Source organism: Loxodonta africana, chromosome 2 (assembly GCF_030014295.1).
Source record: "Loxodonta africana isolate mLoxAfr1 chromosome 2, mLoxAfr1.hap2, whole genome shotgun sequence".
Taxonomy (NCBI): domain Eukaryota; kingdom Metazoa; phylum Chordata; class Mammalia; order Proboscidea; family Elephantidae; genus Loxodonta; species Loxodonta africana.
Window position 1 is genome coordinate 213952187 of NC_087343.1, and position 19780 is coordinate 213971966.

At 42.5% G+C, this 19780-nt stretch overlaps 1 protein-coding gene across 3 annotated transcripts in view; it reads right to left on the bottom strand.

The window, feature by feature from the left end:
* The window catches only part of DHRS7B (dehydrogenase/reductase 7B), a 39815-nt gene extending 26770 nt beyond the window's left edge, over positions 1–13045 (bottom strand). The window contains exon 1 of one of the 3 annotated variants that reach the window (XM_023539715.2): positions 12956–13045. In XM_023539715.2, the coding sequence (XP_023395483.2) occupies positions 12956–12987 (32 nt within the window). In that variant the 5' untranslated portion in view covers positions 12988–13045. Of the gene's footprint in view, positions 1–6014; positions 12830–12870 lie in introns of those variants that run through there. The other 2 variants (XM_003420676.4, XM_064279430.1) reach the window with 2 other exon arrangements.
* Between the last annotated feature and the right edge of the window lie 6735 nt (positions 13046–19780).

Consider the following 19780-nt stretch of genomic DNA (forward strand, 5'->3'; position numbering starts at 1 on the left):
GTGTCTCTGTTAAAGCCATCCACTTGTGGTACTTCTGTTAAGCCAGCACTAGATGACTGAGACAGTTTTCTTTTGCTCTTCCTTTTCTACCTGTTTGAGGTGTCAGGATAAGCTATTGATTTTGGACGTTTCTTCTTTTTTAATGTACACATTTATTGCTATAAATTTCCCTCTGAGTAATTCCTTTGCTGTGTCTCAAAGCTTTTGTTATGTTGTGTTTTCATTCTCATTTGATTCTGTTTAATTTCACTTTTGATTTCTTATATGACCCAATAGTTTTAGTGATGTGTACATAGTTTCCATGTATTTAATTAATTTTCCTTGTTCTTCGTATCATTGATTTCTAGTTTTATAGCTTTGTGGTCAAAGAAGTTGTTTTGTATAATTCCAATCTTTTTAAATTTACTGAGGCTTGCTCTGGTCTAGAGAATGTTCCATGTGCGCTGGAGAAGGACATATATCACGCTGTTGTTGGACGGTTATGTTCTGCATATGTCTGTGAGGTCGAGTTGATAGTGTTTCTTAGATTTTCAGTCTCTTTATTTTCTTTCTAGCTCTTCTGTCCACCGTTGGAACTGTTAACATCTCCTACTATTATTGTAGAACTGTCTATTTCTCTTTTCAATTTTGTCAGTTTGTTTTATGTATCTTGGAGCATTGGCACTGGGTGCATAAATATTTATTACTGTCGTGTGTTCCTGGTGAATTGACCCTTTAATCATTATACTCTTTTTTTGTCTCTTAAAATGAATTTTGACTTACATTCTATCTTGCCAGAAATTATTATTGCCATTCCTGCTCTCTTTCAGTTAGTTTGCTTGGTATATTTTTTTTTCACCCTTTATATTTTTAACCCATCTATGTCTTTGCGTCTTAGGTGTGTCTCCTGTAGGGCAACATGTTGATGGGTCATGTTTTATCCATTCTGCCACTCTCTGCCTTTGGACTGGTGGATTTAATCCACTTACATTCAATGTAATTATCAACAGGTATGAACTCATTGCTACCATTTTGTTATTTTGTGGTGCCCAACGGTTTCTTTGTTTCTCTTAATTTTCTGTGCTGAGGCATTTTTGTAAATGGATTTTCTTTCCCTATCATTTGTTATTGTTGTTTTGTGTGTACTGAGTCTTTCTGATTTTCTTCCTCTTCATATTGGTGAATAGATTTATTAATTTTCTTTGTGGTTACCCTGAAGTTTACCTTTATCCTCCTATGTTTAAAACAGTCTGTTGTATCTTGCAATTGCCTTGACTTCCTCTACATATGGAAGTTCTGTAACTACATCCTTTACTCCCCTTTTGTTTTGAAGTTGTCGTTTACAGTTTAACATCTCTGGTTCCCTTTGATCAGTTTTACAGCTTTATTGTTCTTTTGTGGCATCTTTACCTGGCTTGGTATCTGGGTGACGCTATTGTGTGTCTTCATCTCAGGTTGTTGCCTGATGTCATTGGTTCTCTGTCTGAAGGACTCCATTTAGTATTTCTTGTAAGGTTGGTCCAGTGGTTACAAATTCCCTTAATTTTTGCTTATCTGGGGGTGTCCTAGTTTCACCCTCATTTTTTGAAAGACAATTTTGCTGGATATATTAATCTTGGTTGATAATTCTTTTCTTTCGAGACTTTGTATATGTCATCCCATTGCCTTTTTGCCTGCATGGTTTCTGATGAGAAATCAGTGTTTAGTCTTATTGATACCCCTTTGTAAGTGATATTTTGCTTTTCATGAGCTGCTCTCAAAATTCTTTGTCTTTGGTTTTGGAAAATTTGATTATGATATGTCTTGGTGAATTTTTTTTTTTTTTTTTTTTTGGTGTCTATCCTGTAAGGGTTCGTTGAGCATCTTGGATGGAAACCTTCTCGTGTTTCATGATACTTACGAAATTTTATGCCATTATATTTTCAAAATTCTCTCTGCACCTTTCTCTCCTCTCCTCTGATATTCCTATTATGTGTAAATTATTCTTCTTCTTTATGGTGCCACACACAACCCTAGGCTTTCTTCATTTTTCTTCAGTCTTTTTTCTGATTGCTCCTCAAAGAAACGAGTATGGATTTGTCCTCTATTTTGCCGATTCTTTCTTCCATCAATGCAATTCTACTTCTGTGTCCTTCCATTGTCTATTTCTGGTGTTTTATTGTGAAGCTTCTGAATTTCTAGTTGTTGTTTTTGTATGGTTTCTATTTGTGTATTGAGTTTGTCACTTTGTTCTTGTTTTCCTAAACTCTTCTAGGTTTTGTGTGTGTGTGTGTTTTCCTTGACCTCTTTAAACCAAAAAAAAAAAAAAAAAAAACCTGTGCCGTCAAGTCAATTCCGACTCATAGTGACCCTATAAGACATAGGAGGACTGCCCCATAGAGTTTCCAAGGAGCGCCTGGTGGATCTGAATTGCCAGCCTTTTGGTTAGCAGACATAGCTCTTAACCACTACGCCACCAGGGTTTCCGACCTTTTTAAGGATCCTGAAAATAAGCCTCTTGAATTCTTTAAGGATCCTAAGTCTTTTGAATTCCTTTTCAAATAGTTCTATTATCAGTTCTACCTCAGGAAGGTCTTCTGTACCTTTATTCTGCTCACTTGTTTGAGCCATCTTATCCTGTTTCTTCACATGATTTGTTATTGTCTATTGTCTCAAGGCATTAATGCATTCTTTTATCTATTTACATATTTCTTTAGTGATTGTATGTTTGTTTGGTCCTAATTTTTTTGTTTGTTTTGTTTTGATATATTAGCTTTGCTTCTTCTGTTTCTTTTTAGAATGTCTTTCTTCCTTTGTACTATTTTAATTGTTGTTGTTTTGTAGTACTGGTCTATGAATGACTTTGGTGGTGCCAGTTAGCTGGGTGTCATTTCCTAACACTAGTGGGTGTAGTGGGTTGGTCACACCTACATGTGAGTCCTCTGTCGTTAGGCATGTATGTCTTCCCTGACAAGATTCAGTGGAGATGAGAAAGCAGGTCCATTCCCTGATCTGAGGTGGCAAGTACTGGGTGACCAGGGTCCACCCACAACTCTTGTGGGACCATGTGTTCCTTCTGGGTTGATGCTAGCAGTTCATGCGTCTGCTGGAGAGCAGAGAAGGGCATCTTTGTAGCCACGGGGAGGCAATGTACGCAAATGGGCAGGACAGGCCCTCTGCATGAATTGGTGTCTCAGTAGTTGGGGTGAGATTCAGGAGTCTCAGTGCTTGTGCAGTCAGCCTACGGAAACTGTGAGGGTGTGGGATGGGTGGCATTACAGCCAGGCAGTTGTTGGGTGAGGGCACAGAGATCACCTGCTCATCATTGGGCTGGGGCATGGGTGGCACCTGTCAGGATGTATGGAGCAACTGATGGTAAGGAGATGTGCTTTCCTGTCAAGTGATGGGGGTCCGGGAAGCATTTCTGCCAGTTGCCTGGTGGTGGGCATGGTTAACAACACTTCTGTTGGTCACCGGGTGGTGGGCACAGTGAGCACACCCACTGGTTACCGAGTGCATCCCTGTTCACCTGGCAGGGGTTATATGAGCTCACTACCAGTTGCTGGATGGGTGATATGGGGAAGCCTGGCACAGGCTGCTGGGCATGCAGCACTGGAGGGTACCACTGGTGACCTGGGGGGCAGCACGGTAACGTGCCTCCAGCTATCAGGTGGGAGGTGCTGGAGCACACCACTGGTAACTGGTGGGGGAGCAGCGCACGAACGTACCACCCACCGGTCACTGGGCAAGGAGCATGGTGAGCTCGCCTAACTGTTGCTGGGTGTGGGTGTGCTCCTGGTATCCCACACCAGGCAACTGGGGTTTGCCCTGATTAAATGCGAGGTGGTGGGAGCTGCACAGAGTTTGGCTGGGTGGAGTGTTTCTAGTTGTCAGTCTATGGTTTTACGATTCAGTGAGCATTTCCTGTCCAAGTGGTCAGGCAACACCACTGCTGAGTAGTCCTGTCCCTACTTGCTGCCTCCCTCCCTGTTCTGTCACCAGGATCACTGCAGCTCCTGACCCACCTTCCTGTACTTTCCCTTTTTAGTTCTAGCTCAAGTCCTGCTCACCTTGTTTCATTCCTGGTTTGTTTACACCGTATCTGTCTCCTGTTGTGCATTCCGTGCCACTGTCTCCCTGTACTTCTAACCCAAGGATGCTGTCTGCCTTGCTTCAAGAGTGCAACGCTGCACCAGGCCGGCTGGCTGGGTGCTGACAATCTGCAAATCTCCTCATCCAGTGTTTTCTCTCAGTATCTCCTTCCACTAGGTGCTAATTCTTAAGCCTTCCATTTGATGCTAGGGGTTCCTAGGTTGTCATCTATATCTGTTTCACTTGGTTTCTCAAGTCTTTGTTGTAGGGGGATGTTATAGTGTGTCTAAGCATCTATCATGGGCCACCCTGTAAAGCCCACATTCTTAGAGGGCCATGAAAAAAAGTTTTTTAATCTTTTAAATGGAGTCTTAAATAAGAGAGATTCTAATACTGTCTAGGCAACGAGTAGATCTCTAGACTCAATTCCAACCATCCAAACAGAATAAAAAGGCTTCTATGCAATATATATTGCATAGAATATAGAATATAAAGAAGCTAATACATAACTAGGTGCCACGGTGGCACAATGGTTAAGCACACGGCTGCTAACCAGAAGGTTGAAAGTTCAAATCCACCATTGGCACTGCAGGAGAAAAGACCCAGCAATATGTTCTGTCTTAGTTATCTAGTGCTACTATAACAGAAATACTACAAGTGGATGGCTTTAACAAAGAGAAATTTATTCTCTCACAGTCCAAATTCAAGGGCGCCAGGTCTAGAAGAAGGCTTTATATCTCTGTCAGCTCCGGGGAAAGCTCCTTGTCATCAATCTTCCCCTGGTTTAGGAATTCCTCTGTGCAGGAACCTCAAGTCCAAAGGATGCACTCTACTCCTGGCACTGCTTTCTTGGTGGTATGAAGTCCCTCATGGCTCTCTCCTTGCTTCTCTCTTTTATATCTCAAAAGAGACTGGCTTAAGACACAACCTAATCTTGTAAATTGAATCATGCCTAATTAACATAACTGCCTCTAATCCTGCCTCATTAACATCATAGAGCTAGTATTTACAACATACAGGAAAATCACATCAGATAACAAAATGGTGCACAATCACACAATACTGGGAGTCATGGCTTTTTTGGGGGGACACGATTCAGTCCATGACATACTCCCACAAAGATTAGAGCCTAGGAAACTCTATGCGGCAGTTCTACTTTGTTATGTAGAGTCACTGTAAGTCAGAATCAACTTGACAGCACACAACAGCACAATACATAACGAATACACACACATTGCTGTTGTTATTAGCTGCCATTGAGTTAATTCCAACTTATGGCGACCCTATGCATTTTATAGTCATTGCTTATATATATGGCTGAATATAAACAAGCTAACTGCGTAACAGAAACTCAACACAATTTCCTTGATTCTGCTTAGCTAACACTTTAAGCTAATCTGGATTGTAATGCCATATTCATTGACAATTTTGAAGAGTAGCTTCTTCATACTAAAAAAAAAATCCACTGCCATAGAGTCGATTCTGACTCACAGCAACCCTATAGGACAGAACAGAACTGCCCCATAGGGTCTCTGAGGCTGTAATCTTTATGGAAGCAGACTGCCCCATCTTTCTCCCACAGAGCAGCTGGTGGTTCAAACTACCAACTTCCTGATTAGTGGCTGAGCACCTAACCGCTGTACCGCCAGTGTTCCTTCTTCCGAATATAAATTGCTGATTTAAAGACTGATAAGTACTGCTCATATAAACCTGGAAAAATTTACATTCCCCCTTCAAAACTTACTGTTCCGAATAAAAACATGACCTTACCTAATAAAACAAGAGCTAACCATAGCAAGCAAGCTTCAAATTAGCAGTAAGCAATGTTCAATCAAATCAGCTACCATCAGCAGACCTCTCCCTCTGCGAAACAGTTTAGCTGCCAGGTCTCAGATTACTATGAACTTTAGAAGCTGGTAGGGAGAGCTCAGGTAGAATCCACAGAATTCTGCTGAATTTCCTACCTTGATGGGTGGCAAGAAGCTTCCAAATTCAATACTCAATCTCAATTTTCATCCTCATGCTACGGGTTTCTGAAACAGATTAACTGACAGTTCATTTTTACATTAAAATCATCACATTATCTACCAAACAAAGCTCTCCTATGTGTAGAACTGAGTGGGAAGGAGAAACGGCATTAATGACATCAAGAAGGACCAGAGAAACCCCGGAAGGGTTAATTTCCAAGGACAAGGGTTTTGGCTGGAAAACTGCAGGATTTTAAGTAAATCCTACTGGTGACACTTTCCTTTAAATCAATGTACAAGAATTTGTGGGCTGGGTTTGGCCACTTGAGGGCACACTAACCACACTAAACTACACAGACCTCACTTACAATAAATAGCCTCCAGAATAATCCCCAGGCTGAGCGTTTTATTGTACTGGAAGTGTACAAAAAGTTTTAAAATTGACTTTTCCCTGTTGCCCTCTCTCTTCTTAGGGCATATCTTTGAAAACCCTAGTATTTGTAAATTCTTCCTGGTTCCCTTTGATATGGATGTAAATCTTTTTAAAGGCCTCTTGCCAGCATTACAATGTAGCCATCCTATCTCCCCGTCACCAAGGATGTTCAGCCCAGGCACCTGGATCCAAACAGTAACTACTTATTTGTCAATGGAAATAGGAGAAGTTTCATTTTTCTTTCAGATAAAGACAGTTAACTAGTACAGATGGCCACCCTAATTTAGGGTGAACTGTGAAAGTCTGAATAGCAAACGGTGCTGTCAAGTCCTGTTACATGTGGACAAATTACCATTGCTCTTGAATTATGTAACGGTGAGTATCTGCTCAGCTATGTAACATGAGTGGGGCTTCTTTCAGCCATTGTAATCTCATTAGCAGATTACCTGTGTTTCTTATCAAAGTCTGGTCAAATGCTTATTCAATAATAGAACTGTTTTCTCTCTTTTCTACATTTGTGGGAAGATTTCCTAGGTTTCATTTTTTATTCTTAATTTTTCCCCAACATAAATTTAGAGAACATTCTACACCCTGTACTTGGCTGGGCCATCTCACTACCACTTTCCCTGCCTTGATGGCAAAATAATGGCATTTTTCTGAGAAGAGCCTCCTAGGGGCCAAAAATGCCGGATTCTCATATGTAATTGCCTTTGTGACACCTCTATTTGGATTATTCCAAAGACACTTTATATAAAACTGTACTCACACCCTCCTATCTCAGATGCACAAGCCAGAATGCTAAAATTTGGCCTTGACACCTGCCTCTCCCTTCTTACCCCACACCCAACCTATCACCTATAAACCCTGTTGAGCCTACCTCCTAAATATCCCTTAAATCCATCAATCTCTCTCCACCAAGGAGCCAGAGAATGACCTTTGATACACAGATCTGATCACGTTACTCCCTTGTCTGAAACTCTTCAAAGCTACCACCATTCTTAGGATAATGCCCCAAATCCTTGCCATGGCCTTTGACGCCTGCATGGTCAGAACCCTGCCTGCCTCTCTAATCTCATCACCAGTTCGCTCGCGCCCTCTCTGTCTGCTACTCCCAGCTGGCCTTCTGGTCCTGCACCAGACTCCCTTGGGCCGCAGGACTTCACGCACATGCATCTGGAACGCTGTCTTCACCTTGGTAACTTCTACTCATCCTTCGGCTTTCAGCTTAAGTATCACTTCCTCAGGAAGCCATCCCAGAACAGAGTGAGTCCCCTTATTACACATACACGGTCACAACTCCCTGGGCTTCTCCTTCAAGGCTTTACCACAACTTCTAACTGTATACTTGCATAAGCTCCCTGAGGACAGAGAACACGTCTATTTGCTTACTACTATATCCTCAGTGGAAACCCTGGTGGCATAGTGGTTAAGAGCTACGACTGCTAACCAAAAGGTCGGCAGTTCGAATCCATCTGGCACTCCTTGGAAACCCTATGGGGCAGTTCTACTCTGCCTTTAGGGTTGCCGTGAGTCGGAATCGACTCAACAGTGATGGGTTTTTTAATATTCTTAGTAGAGCCTGGGTGGCACAGTGGTTAAGAACTTTGCTGCTAACCAAAAGTTTGGCAGTTCAAACCCACCAGCTGCTCCTTGGAAACCCCATGGGACACTTCCACTCTGTCCTATAGGGTGGCTATAGGGTGGCTATGAGTCCCCAGCAGCGTCCAACGCTTATTAGATGCCAGATAAACACATATTGAAAAATAACATTGATAAAACAAGGCAGATAAGGCATTAACTAAAGTACACGCATGATGGAGGGAAAGTGAGCCGGTCTTACACATGCTTGCATCCTAGGTGGCTGACACAGGACCTGGGCCACAGTTGGGCCAAAAATGTTTGCTACGTCAATTTGCAAACCAGAGGCAAACAGGATGAAATATAGTGTTGGCACTCCATGTCTACTTAGCTTTGCAGTACAAATTACCAAACATCATTAAGTCTCACATGTAGGTATTTATCCCTCTTCTCACCTCCAACCCCCTCCTATGGCAACCACATGTCTAACCACATGTTTAAAGACACGAGGCTGGGCTCCAAGACAGATCTGAAAAATAGGTCCGTTCAGAGAAGCAAATAAACCAAGACTGGGCAACAGCATTGCTGTCAGGATAGAACAGGACTGCTACCTGCATTTTGAATCTGGCTTCTCAACATCCTCTGCCCTTTGGCCAGTGAGCTTTCTTTCAGTAATTGCAAGATACCAAAAAAAAAAAACCTGTTGCCATCGAGTCAATTTCAACTCATAGCGACTCCACAGGACAGAGTAAAACTGCCCCATAGGGTTTCCAAGGAGTGGCTGGTGGAGTCAAACTGCCAACCTTTAGGTTAGCAGCCAAATGCTTAACCACTGCTTCACACATGCCTTTCCCTCTCCCTGGGAGCTCTTCTTCCATCTCTTTGCCCAGTTTAACTCCAACTCGGTCCTTCAGGTCTCAGCTAAATATCATTTCCTCAAAAAGCCTTCCTTGTCTCTCTGCACTCCTTCTCCCTGCCAAGTTACCCCATTAAATATCTCAGAGCACCCTCTATCCAGTTCTCCACAGCATGTATCACAACTATAATTATTATTCATTTTGTAATTATTTATTTATTGTCTACTCCCTTGCAAGACTTAGAAGCAACTTGAGGACAGGGGCTGAGCCAATTTGGGTCATCATTTTATCCCCAGCACATAGAACACTGCTGGAACATAGGAGGTGTTCAATAAATACCTAAGTGAATGAATGAGTGGATGAACTATACAGATAAGCATTGGGTTTGGATGACATGGAATTGGCTCTACCCTTATTAGCTATGTGCCTTTGAACAAATTTCTTACCACCTGTCCTGGACTGAATTGTGTCGCCCAAAAATATCTATCAGCTTGGCTAGACCATGACTCCCTTGTATGATTGTCTACCATTTTATCTTCTGATGTGATTTCCCTATATGTTGTAAATCCTGTCACTATGATGTAATAAAATGGATTAGCAACAATTATACCAATGAAGTTTACAAGATTATGTAGTTATCTTAAGCCAATCTCTTCTGAGATACAAGAGAGGGGTGAGCAGAGAGACATGGGAACCTCATACCACCAAGAAAGCAGCGCCAGGAGTAGAGCGCATCCTTTGGACCTGGGGTTCCTGTGCTGAGATGCTCCCAGACCAAGGGAAGACTGCTGACAAGGACCTGCCTCCAGAGCTGACAGAGAAAGCCTTCCCTTGGAGCTGGCACCCTGAATTCAGACTTCTAACCCATTGGACTGTGAGAGAATAAACTTCTCTTTGTTAAAACCATTCACTTGTGGTATTTCTGTTATAGCAGCACTATATGACTAAGACACCATTTCTGAGCCCACTTCTTTCCCTATAAAGGAAGATAACAGTCCCCACTTTACAAGGTTATTGTAATGACTGAATAATCCCGTAAGGTACTTATAGCAAAATGCCTGGCACATAACAAATACTCAATGAATATTCACTATTATTAAAGAATGGAGTAAAAGGGAGTATGTGTGTTAGGGACGGCACATTTCATGCCTTCTTGGTTAGAGCACAAACATAGCTCCCTTCAGGCAAACACACTGTTGCAAATTTGAATAAAACGAACATTTTAAGTACACTACAGGAATTTATTATATACAGTAACCCTGAGGCAGATCTGTTCATAAAGTCAAGGATCTTTCTGAATGTAAAATAACCATATGCTTTAATTTGTCTGGTTTGCACATTCTTGTGTGCAGTACCGGCTTCTCTCAAAGCGAAGCACATCAGGAATCCGTGACTTCAAGGCAGCAGGGTTCCAGGACTGAGCTTCAAAATCTACAGCACCTCAGTCCAGCCATCCTGCCCTTGGCCCAGGACATTCAGATAAAGCAATAGGCTTTTGCCTTTAACACCAATGTCCTTCCCTCCCAATAGGAAGCTCCATGCCTCACTGATAAATGCACCCTTTGCTCCTGTGTTCCCTACCACCCCAGTGTCATTCTCCCTCTCCTGGTGCACTCTACAATCCCTAATACACCCCCTTTAACTACTTTGTTCCTCCCTTAGATTTTCCAATGTTGGACACGTTGTTTCACCTCTGAGCCTCAATTTCTTCATCTGTAAAACTGGAACTAAAACAGTACTTCCCTCTTAGATAGTTAATATTTATCAAATCACAGTGTATACCATAAAATTAGCATATGGTAACTATTGTTTTGGGGTCCCTGGGTGGGGCAGTTAACGAGCTTAGTAGCTAACCCAAAGGTTGGATGCTCGAGTCTGCCCAGAGGCACCATGGATGAAAGGTATAGCGATCTGGCTAAAAACCCTATGGAGCACAGCTCTACTCTGACACACATGGAGTCACCATGAGTCGGAATGGACTCAACAGCAACTTGTTTGGTTGGTAACCATTGTTTTAGTATTTCCACCAGATCCCAATCAATTCTACAACTCAGCAGGTACAGGGAGAGGGGGTCACTACAACAAAGATCCTTTCCAAGGGTGTGTTTTTTCAGAACCTGAAAATAGAAGAACTCCCTTCTCCACCTCCCCCATTAGGTTATGTATTAGAATAAAATGTATGATATCAAAGAGTCTCCAAACGTCGCAAAGGAAAAAAAGAATTGTAACAAGTGGTCCTCTGTCTCCTAAAAAGCTGAACTCAGCAAAACACAACTTATTTCCATTTTTACGATTCCTTCATTTAAAGCAAACCCTGATAGTGCTACATAAGCTTTAGTCAACTGCTAACCTGAAATCCTCACCATGTTGCTTTTCAGGGTAGCAGAATGTCATCCTGGGAAATCCCAGAAAAAATGAGCACTGTCAGTCTTACTGGAAACCCTGGTGGTATAGTGGTTAAGAGCCATGGCTGCTATCCAAGAGGTCAGCAGTTTCGAATCCACCAGGCACTCCTTGGAAACTCTATGGGGCAGTTCTACTCTGTCCCATAGGGCTGCTCTGAGTCGGAACCGACTTGACAGCAATGAGTTTGGTTTTTTCGTCAGTCTTACTGGTCACCCCTCCCCAAGGTCAAATCATGACCCTACCGCTTCCTTCCATCTCCACTCCCATCATAAGCCTCAGAAGAAATATCTTAGGAAAAAGCTGGTGGCTCTTGTATGCTGGAAAGTCATGTCATGGAATGGCTTCAGATTGCCCTTCAAAGTTCCTCTTCAACAAGGACCTTTTCGAAATCAGTCCCTGTACTACCATGAATATAGGTTTTGCAGGGAGGCCTGGGTCTAAGAGCCTGCCTCCTCCACTTAGGTGCTGTGCGTAATCTCAGCCTCACTAACCTCTTCTGAAAAAATATGGTGATGCAACCCACTTTATTGTGGTGAGGAGAAGAAAAATACCTAAAACAGCCATTCCAGTGGGTGCTCAAAAGTTTGTTTCCCTCTCTTCCCTTCTGAGAAACTGAATCTTTTTGCTAATCCTAACTCTTTAATCACCAAACTAAATATCCCTTTTACCATCTGTGACTTCCTCCATGCCTGCTGGGAAATGTAAAAAGCACTTCCTGGCAATTCCACTAAGAGTAACAATTATTATGCTCATTAAACATAATTAAAAAAAACCCACATTAAACATATATATGAAGTTATTTCAAAAATATCATCTGAATACTCGTATCACCATACCAAAAGTTTGGGAACTCAAAAAGGTACCGTCTACTAAGTACCTACTCTGTGTCAGACACTGAGTACCTTCCATGCTCAATCTCCTTTATGCTTCGTAACAACCTTATGAATAGGAGTATTATGCCCGGAGTTACAGCTGAGGAAACAGGCGATAAGAGTTTAAGACATTTGCCCAAAGTCGAACACCTGAAAGTGGTTGAGCGAGGATTTGAAGAGTAAGATATCTAAAACAGCCATTCCCCCGGTGCTTAAAAAAGCCATTACCCTCTCTGCCCTTCTGAAAAATGGGATCTCTTTTGCTAACTCTAACCGTGGCGCTAGGCTAAGGCGCCCTCAGCCCCTGGCGCTGGCCGTGTGATGACACCACCTGCGCACGTACCGGACTCCCCACCCGCCCTTGCAGAATCAGGGACATAAACTGGCAACAAGTGAAGACCATTCGGAGCGCGGTGTCCTTTCACATATATCAGCCTCTCCGAGCCGTGGGCGGGACACCTATTTCCAATCCCGGAAACACAGTAACACGCGCGGTCTCGGCAACCAGGTGGCAGAGCCATGACTCTAATGTATGCACGTGCCTGGGCGGAGTCCTCCTCGGGAAAACCCGCGGCCGCCTCGACCTCCCATCCGCCCCACCGACAGAGTCCGGGCGCCGAAGGTCCGGGAAGCCAGCCTGGGGGCCCGGTCATCCCTTGGGGTCCGCAGCCTCCTCTCGGGCTCTACACCCGGCTCTCTGCCCTCACCCGAGTCTGGACACCTCCGCGCGCTTCCGCTCTGGGCCAGACGCTGTCCCCTTCTCCACCGAGGTTCCTTCCTCTCCAGACCTACCTGGCTGCGGGAGAGTGCATAGGCAACTTCATCCTCCCGCCTCGGAAGTGACGTAAGCCCCCTCGCACGGGTCCGTCCAATCCCAGAGAGGTAGACTGTGCGTGTACGTCGGGCGAGCGCCTCTCAAAGCGCAAGGTCGGAGCGGGATCCTCCTGCCAAAGTTCCTGTCCTTCGTCGTCCGGGGAAAAACTTGGAAGCTTGTGGTTTGGGTTCCGCGCACTCTCGGGAAAGAACTAAGTTGGAGTATTTATGCTACAATTATCAAGACTCATTATAAAGCAATAGTAATTAAAACTGTGTAATATTGGCTCAAAGAGAGACAAACAGATCAGTGGAAGAGAAAGACCAGAAATAGACCCACACGTATGTGGTCAGTTTTTTTTTTTTTTTTTTTGCCTGCCCAAAAGAGCCGCTGTACTGCTATGAGAAAAGTTCTTGTCAATAAATAGTGGTGGATCAATTGAATGTCGTTTGGGGAAAAACGGACCTTGCCTTCTACTTCATAAAAAAATCAACTCTAGACGAATCGTACACCTAAATGTGAAAGGTACAACTTCTAGAAGATAAGATAGCAAAACACTGTCATGACCATGGAATAGGAAAATACTTTTTAGCAGGAGAGGAAAACTAGGAAGCGTAAAGGAAAAGACTGATAAATTGGGCGTTGTTAAATTTACGGTGTAGAGAGGCACCGATAAGGGAGTGAAAAGACAAGCAATAGAATGAAGAAGATACCTGCAATACATATATCTTTTGGATACATTCATGACTTTTATTCAGAGTCACTAAGAGTCAGAATCCACTTGACGGCAATGGATTTGGTTTCGTTTATGTAAATAATTCTTATAAACAATAAGAAAAAGAAAAGGCCTGAAATGGTAGAAGAGCAAGCATGGAAAGAGAATAGTGAGAGACAAACTTGGGAGAATTATCTTTGTTCAAAAACCAAAAGATGGCAAAAGTGTATAAGTTGAAAAATCTCCCAGTTCACCCTTCTTCCCCTCCTCCCAGGTAACGGTGCTATTAGCTGTGTGTGTCCTTCCACAGCGATCTGACGCATAAACAAGTACTTATGTATATATCCAGCATCCACTCCTACCCCTGGCTTTGTTGCACAAACAGTAGCTTACTGTAACAGTGCTCTGTACCTTGCTTTTATTCACTTTAGTCAATTAATATATTGTGGAAGCCCTTTCAGATATCCACAAAATCTGGAAAAATAGGGGAATTTTTGTTTTTACCTAAATGCTAGTTACATTTCCAAATAGTATGTTCAAAATGTTTTCCTCTGCCATTTTCACAGAAGTTTTTTTTACCCTCCTGGCATATCTCCACTCTTCTGTAAAATCTAGATAGCTGTTTGTCAGTTAAGAAAGTGCAGTATCTTGGTAACAACCTATGGGTTAAAGGACCTAGTTTTACCCCAAGTAAGGTGGAGCCTGGTGGCACAGTGGTTAAAGCTCTCAGCTGCTAACCAGAAGGTTGACAGTTGCTCTGTGGGAGAAAGTTGTAGCAGTCTGCATCCATAAAGTTTTACAGCCTTGGAAGCATCGTGGTGCGGTTCTACTCTGTCTTATAGGGTCACTATAAGTCTATGACTATGAGTCAGAATTGACTCAACAGCAGTGGCATTTTTGGGTTTTATCCCAGACTAGGTACTTGAAAAGCCGACAACCTGGAAACACCAACAGGCACAGGAAAAAAAAAAAAAAAAAAGCCCAGAGAAAATCCTGCTCTCCCTAGCCAAAGGATAAGGAAGGGGGCAGCCTAGGAGACAAAATTTTTAGATAATAATGACTCTAAAATCAAAACCAAACCGACTGCCATCAAGTCAGTTCCAACTCACCTGCCCCACAGGGTTTCCAAGGAGTGGCTGGTGGATTTGAACTGCTGACCTTTTGGCTAGTAGCCTGAGCTCTTAACCACTGCACAACCAGGCCTGCAATAATGGTTCTACTCCAACCCAAACCACAGAAAAAACTGCAGGCCCACCCCCACCTCTGCCAACAAAGGCCAAATGGACAGCCTTGACTTCCAGCCATGGTAGCCTTGTAAAGAGGCACCTCCCCCTCCCACACACATCACTGGTGTGGTGTCAGAGGCTGTTATGGATTGAACTGTGTCCCCCAAAAATATGTGCTGTAAATCCTAACCTTTATGCCTGTGGTTGTAATCCCATTTCGGAATGGGTTGTCTTTTTTATGTTAATGAAACAGGATTAGTGGAAGGTGTATTTTGAATCAGTCTCTTTTGAGATATAAAAGAGATTAAATGCAAACTAGCAAGGGGAGCTGGATGAAGACACTTGCCCAGCCACATGAAGACTGCCCAGGAGCAGAAGTTCAGAAGAGACAAGGACCTTCCTCCAGAGCTAACAGAGAAAGCCTTCCCCCAAAGCCAGAGCCCTGAATTAAGACTTCTAGACTTCTAAACTGTGAGAAAGTAAATTTCTGTTTGTTGAAGCCACCCACTTGTGGTATTTCTGTTATAACAGCACTAGGTAATAAGACAGAGGCCTAATGGGGAACTGGGATTTTCATCCCACTTAAGGATGAGACTTAAGGAGACGTCCATCCCACAATGTATCAATGGAAACCACAAGATATCAATGGAAACCACATGGGGAAGCTGGACTTCCACTCTCAATTAATGATAAGGAGGCACCCGTCCTCTGCTTCCCTGGGGTGGTATAAGAGGAGGCCAGGTGGAGAGTCAGGACTGCTACCACCAATCATTAGCAACAAGGTGACCCTCCACCCATTGTGTCAATGGAGGCCATGTAGGAAACAATAAGTAGGCATTCTTCACCGTCCCAGCCAAGGTGGTATCAGAGGAGATTTACCGGGGAGCCTGAACTTCCCCCCACCACACCCAACAATAATCAGGAGTCTGTCCAGGTGTCAATGAAGGCCAAGTAAAGAACTGGACTTCCACGCTACCTGTCAGTAATGAGAAGTTACCTGCCCTTCCTCTGTCAGAAGGAGTCTGCTAAAGCAAAAGATTTAAATAAGATCCAGTCTTGTAACACCCCAGAGTCCAGGTTTCCATCAAAAAGCACACATCATACCAAGAAACGGGAAGATCTAAAGTTGAAGAGAAAAGGCAATCAACAGAGGGCAACACCAAGATGACACAGATGTTAGAATTATCTGACAAGGATTTTAAAGCAGCCATTATAAAAATGCTTCAATGAGAAATCACAAACACACATGAAATAAATGAAAAAACAGGAAGTCTCAGCAAGGAAATAGAAAACAAAAAGACTTGTTAGGTGCCGTCGAGTTGGTTCTGACTCATAGCGACCCTATGCACAACAGAACAAAACACTGCCTGGTCCTGTGCCATCCTTACAATCGTTATGCTTGAGCTCATTGTTGCAGCCACTGTGTCAATCCACCTCATTGAGGGTCTTCCTCTTTTCCGCTGACCCTGTACTCTGCCAACCATGATGTCCTTCTCCAGGGACTCATCCCTCTTGACAACATGTCCAAAGTATGTAAGACACAGTCTCGCCATCCTTGCATCTAAGGAGCATTCTGGTTGTACTTCTTCCAAGACAGATTTGTTCATTCTTTTGGCAGTCCATGGAATATTCAATATTCTTCGCCAACACCACAATTCAAAGGCATCAATTCTTCTTTGGTCTTCCTTATTCATTGTCCAGCTTTCATGCATATGATGTGATTGAAAATACCATGGCTTGGGTCAGGTGCACCTTAGTCTTCAGGGTGACATCTTTGCTCTTTGACACTTTGAAGAGGTCCTTTGCAGCAGATTTACCCAATGCAATGTGTCTTTTGATTTCTTGACTGCTGCTTTCTTGGCTGTTGATTGTGGATCCAAGTAAAACGAAATCCTTGACATCTTCAATCTTTTCTCTGTTTATCATGATGTTGCTTATTGGTCCAGTTGTGAGGATTTTTGTTTTCTTTACGTTGAGGTGTAATCCATACTGAAGGCTGTGGTCTTTGATCTTCATCAGTAAGTGCTTCAAGTCCTCTTCACTTTCAGCAAGCAAGGTTGTGTCATCTGCATAACGCACGTTGTTAATGAGTCTTCCTTCAATCCTGATGCCCCGTTCTTCTTCATATAGTCCAGCTTCTCAGATTATTTGTTCAGCATACAGATTAAATAGGTATGGTGAAAGAATACAACCCTGATGCACACCTTTCCTGACTTTAAATCAATCAGTATCCCCTTGTTCTGTCCGAACAACTGCCTCTCGATCCATGTAAAGCTTCCTCATGAACACAATTAAGTGTTCTGGAATTCCCATTCTTCACAGTGTTATTCATAGTTTGTTATGATCCACACAGTCGAATGCCTTCGCATAGTCAATAAAACGCAGGTAAACATCCTTCTGGTATTCTCTGCTTTCAGCCAGGATCCATCTAACATCAGCAATGATATCCCTGGTTCCACGTCCTCTTCTGAAACCAGCCTGAATTTCTGGCAGTTTCCTGTCGATATACTGCTGCAGCCGTTTTTGAATGATCTTCAGCAAAATTTTGCTTGCGTGTGATATTAACAATATTGTTCTATAATTTCCACATTCGGTTGGATCACCTTTCTTGGGAATAGGCATAAATATGGATCTCTTCCAGTCAGTTGGCCAGGAAGCTGTCTTCCATATTTCTTGGCATAGACGAGTGAGTACCTCCAGCGCTGCATTGAACACAAGTGACTGCAGACCAGACAAGTTGTGGAATGACATCAAGGACATCATCTATGAAGAAAGCAAGAGGTCACTGAAAAGACAGGAAAGAAAGAAAACACCAAGATGGATGTCAGAGGAGACTCTGAAACTTGTTCTTGAGCATCGAGAAGCTAGAGCAAAAGGAGGAATTGATGAAGTAAAAGAACTGAACAGAAGATATCAAAGGGTCTCTCGAGAAGATAAAGTAAAGTATCATAATGACGTGTGCAAAGAACTGGAGATGGAAAACCAAAAGGGAGGAACGCGCTTGGAGTTTCTCAAGCTGAAAGAACTGAAGAAAAAAATTCAAGCCTCAAGTTGCAATAGTGAAGGATTCCATGGGGAAAATATTAAATGGCGCAGGAACCATCAAAAGAAGATGGAAGGAATACACAGAGTCATTATACCGAAAAGAATTCGTCGATATTCAACCATTTCAAGAGGTCGCATATGATCAGGAACCGATGGTACTGAAGGAAGAAGTCCAAGCTGCTCTGAAGGCATTGGCGAAAAACAAGGCTCCAGCAACTGATGGAATTGAATAAAAAGACTACCAAATATATATTTTTATTTATTTTCTTTTCTGTATCTGTTTTCAATTTTATGTGGTAAAACATATATAACAAAAATTTTGCCATTATAACCATTCTGAAGTGTACATTAATTATATTTTCCATGTTGTACGATAACAGCCACGATCCATTTCCAAATATTTTACATCACCCCAAACTCAATACCTCTTAAGTGACAACTCCCCATTACCCTCCCCTAGCCCCTGATAACCACTAATCTACTTTCTGTCTGTATGCCTTTGCCTGTTCTACACATTTCACAGAAAAGGTGTCATATAATACAGTATTTGTCTTTCGTGTCTGACTTATTTTGCTCAGCATAATGTTTTCAAGGTTCATCCATGTGGTAGTGTGTACCAGAACTTCAGTTCTCTTTTTGGCTAAGTAATACTCCACTGTATGTATCAGCTCCTGATCATATGCTACCTCCTGAAATGGATGAATGTTGACCGATTCTTTTTGGTACAGTGACTCTGTGTATTCCTTCCATCTTCTTTTGATGCTTCCTGCATCATGTAATATTTTCCCCCTTATAAAAAAAAAAATTGCTGTCGAGTCGATTCTGACTCATAGTGACCCTATAGGATAGAGTAGAACAGCCCCATAGGGTTTCCAAGAAGCTCCTGGTGGATTCGAACTGCTGACCTTTTAGTTAGCAGCCATAGCACTGAATCACTACGCCACCAGGGTTTCCATAGAATCCTTCATTTTCCCCATAGAATCTTTCAATATTGCAACTTGAGGCTTGAATTTTTCTTCACACCTTTCAGCTTGAGAAATGTCCAGTGTGCTCTTCCGTTTTGGTTTTCTAACTCCAGGTCTTTGCACATTTCATTATAATACTTTGTCTTCTTAAGCAGCCCTTTGAAATCTTCTGTTCAGCTATTTTACTTCATCATTTCTTCCATTTGCTTTAGCTGTTTGACGAACAACAGCATAACGTTTTAGAGTCTCTTCTGACATCCATTTTGGTCTTTTCTTTCTTTCCTGTCTTTTTAATGACCTTTCTTCATGTGTGATTTCCTTGATGTCATTCCACAACTCTTCTGGTCTTTGGCCATTAGTGTTCAATGCCTCAAATCTATTCTTCAGATGGTCTCTAAATTAGGTGGCGTATACTCAAGGCCATACTTTGACTCTTATGGACTGGTCCCAGTTTTCTTCAGCTTCAATTTGAACTTGCATATGAGCAATTGATGGTCTGTTCCGCAGTTGGCCCTTGGCCTTGTTCTGACCAATGATATTGAGCTTTTCCATCGTCTCTTTCCACAAATGTAGTCAAATTGGTTCCTGTGTATTCCCTCCAGTGAGGCCCATGTGTATAGTCGCCATTTATGTTGTTGAAAAAAGGTATTTGCAATGAATAAGTCATTGATTTTGCAAAATTCTACCATGTGATCTCTGGCATCATTTCTATCACCAAGGTCATATTTTCCAACTACTGATCCTTCTTGTTCCCAACTTTCAAATTCCAATCACCAGTAATTATCAACACATCCTGATTGCATGCTTGATCAATTTCAGACTGAAGAATTTTTTTTATTGTGCTTTAAGTGA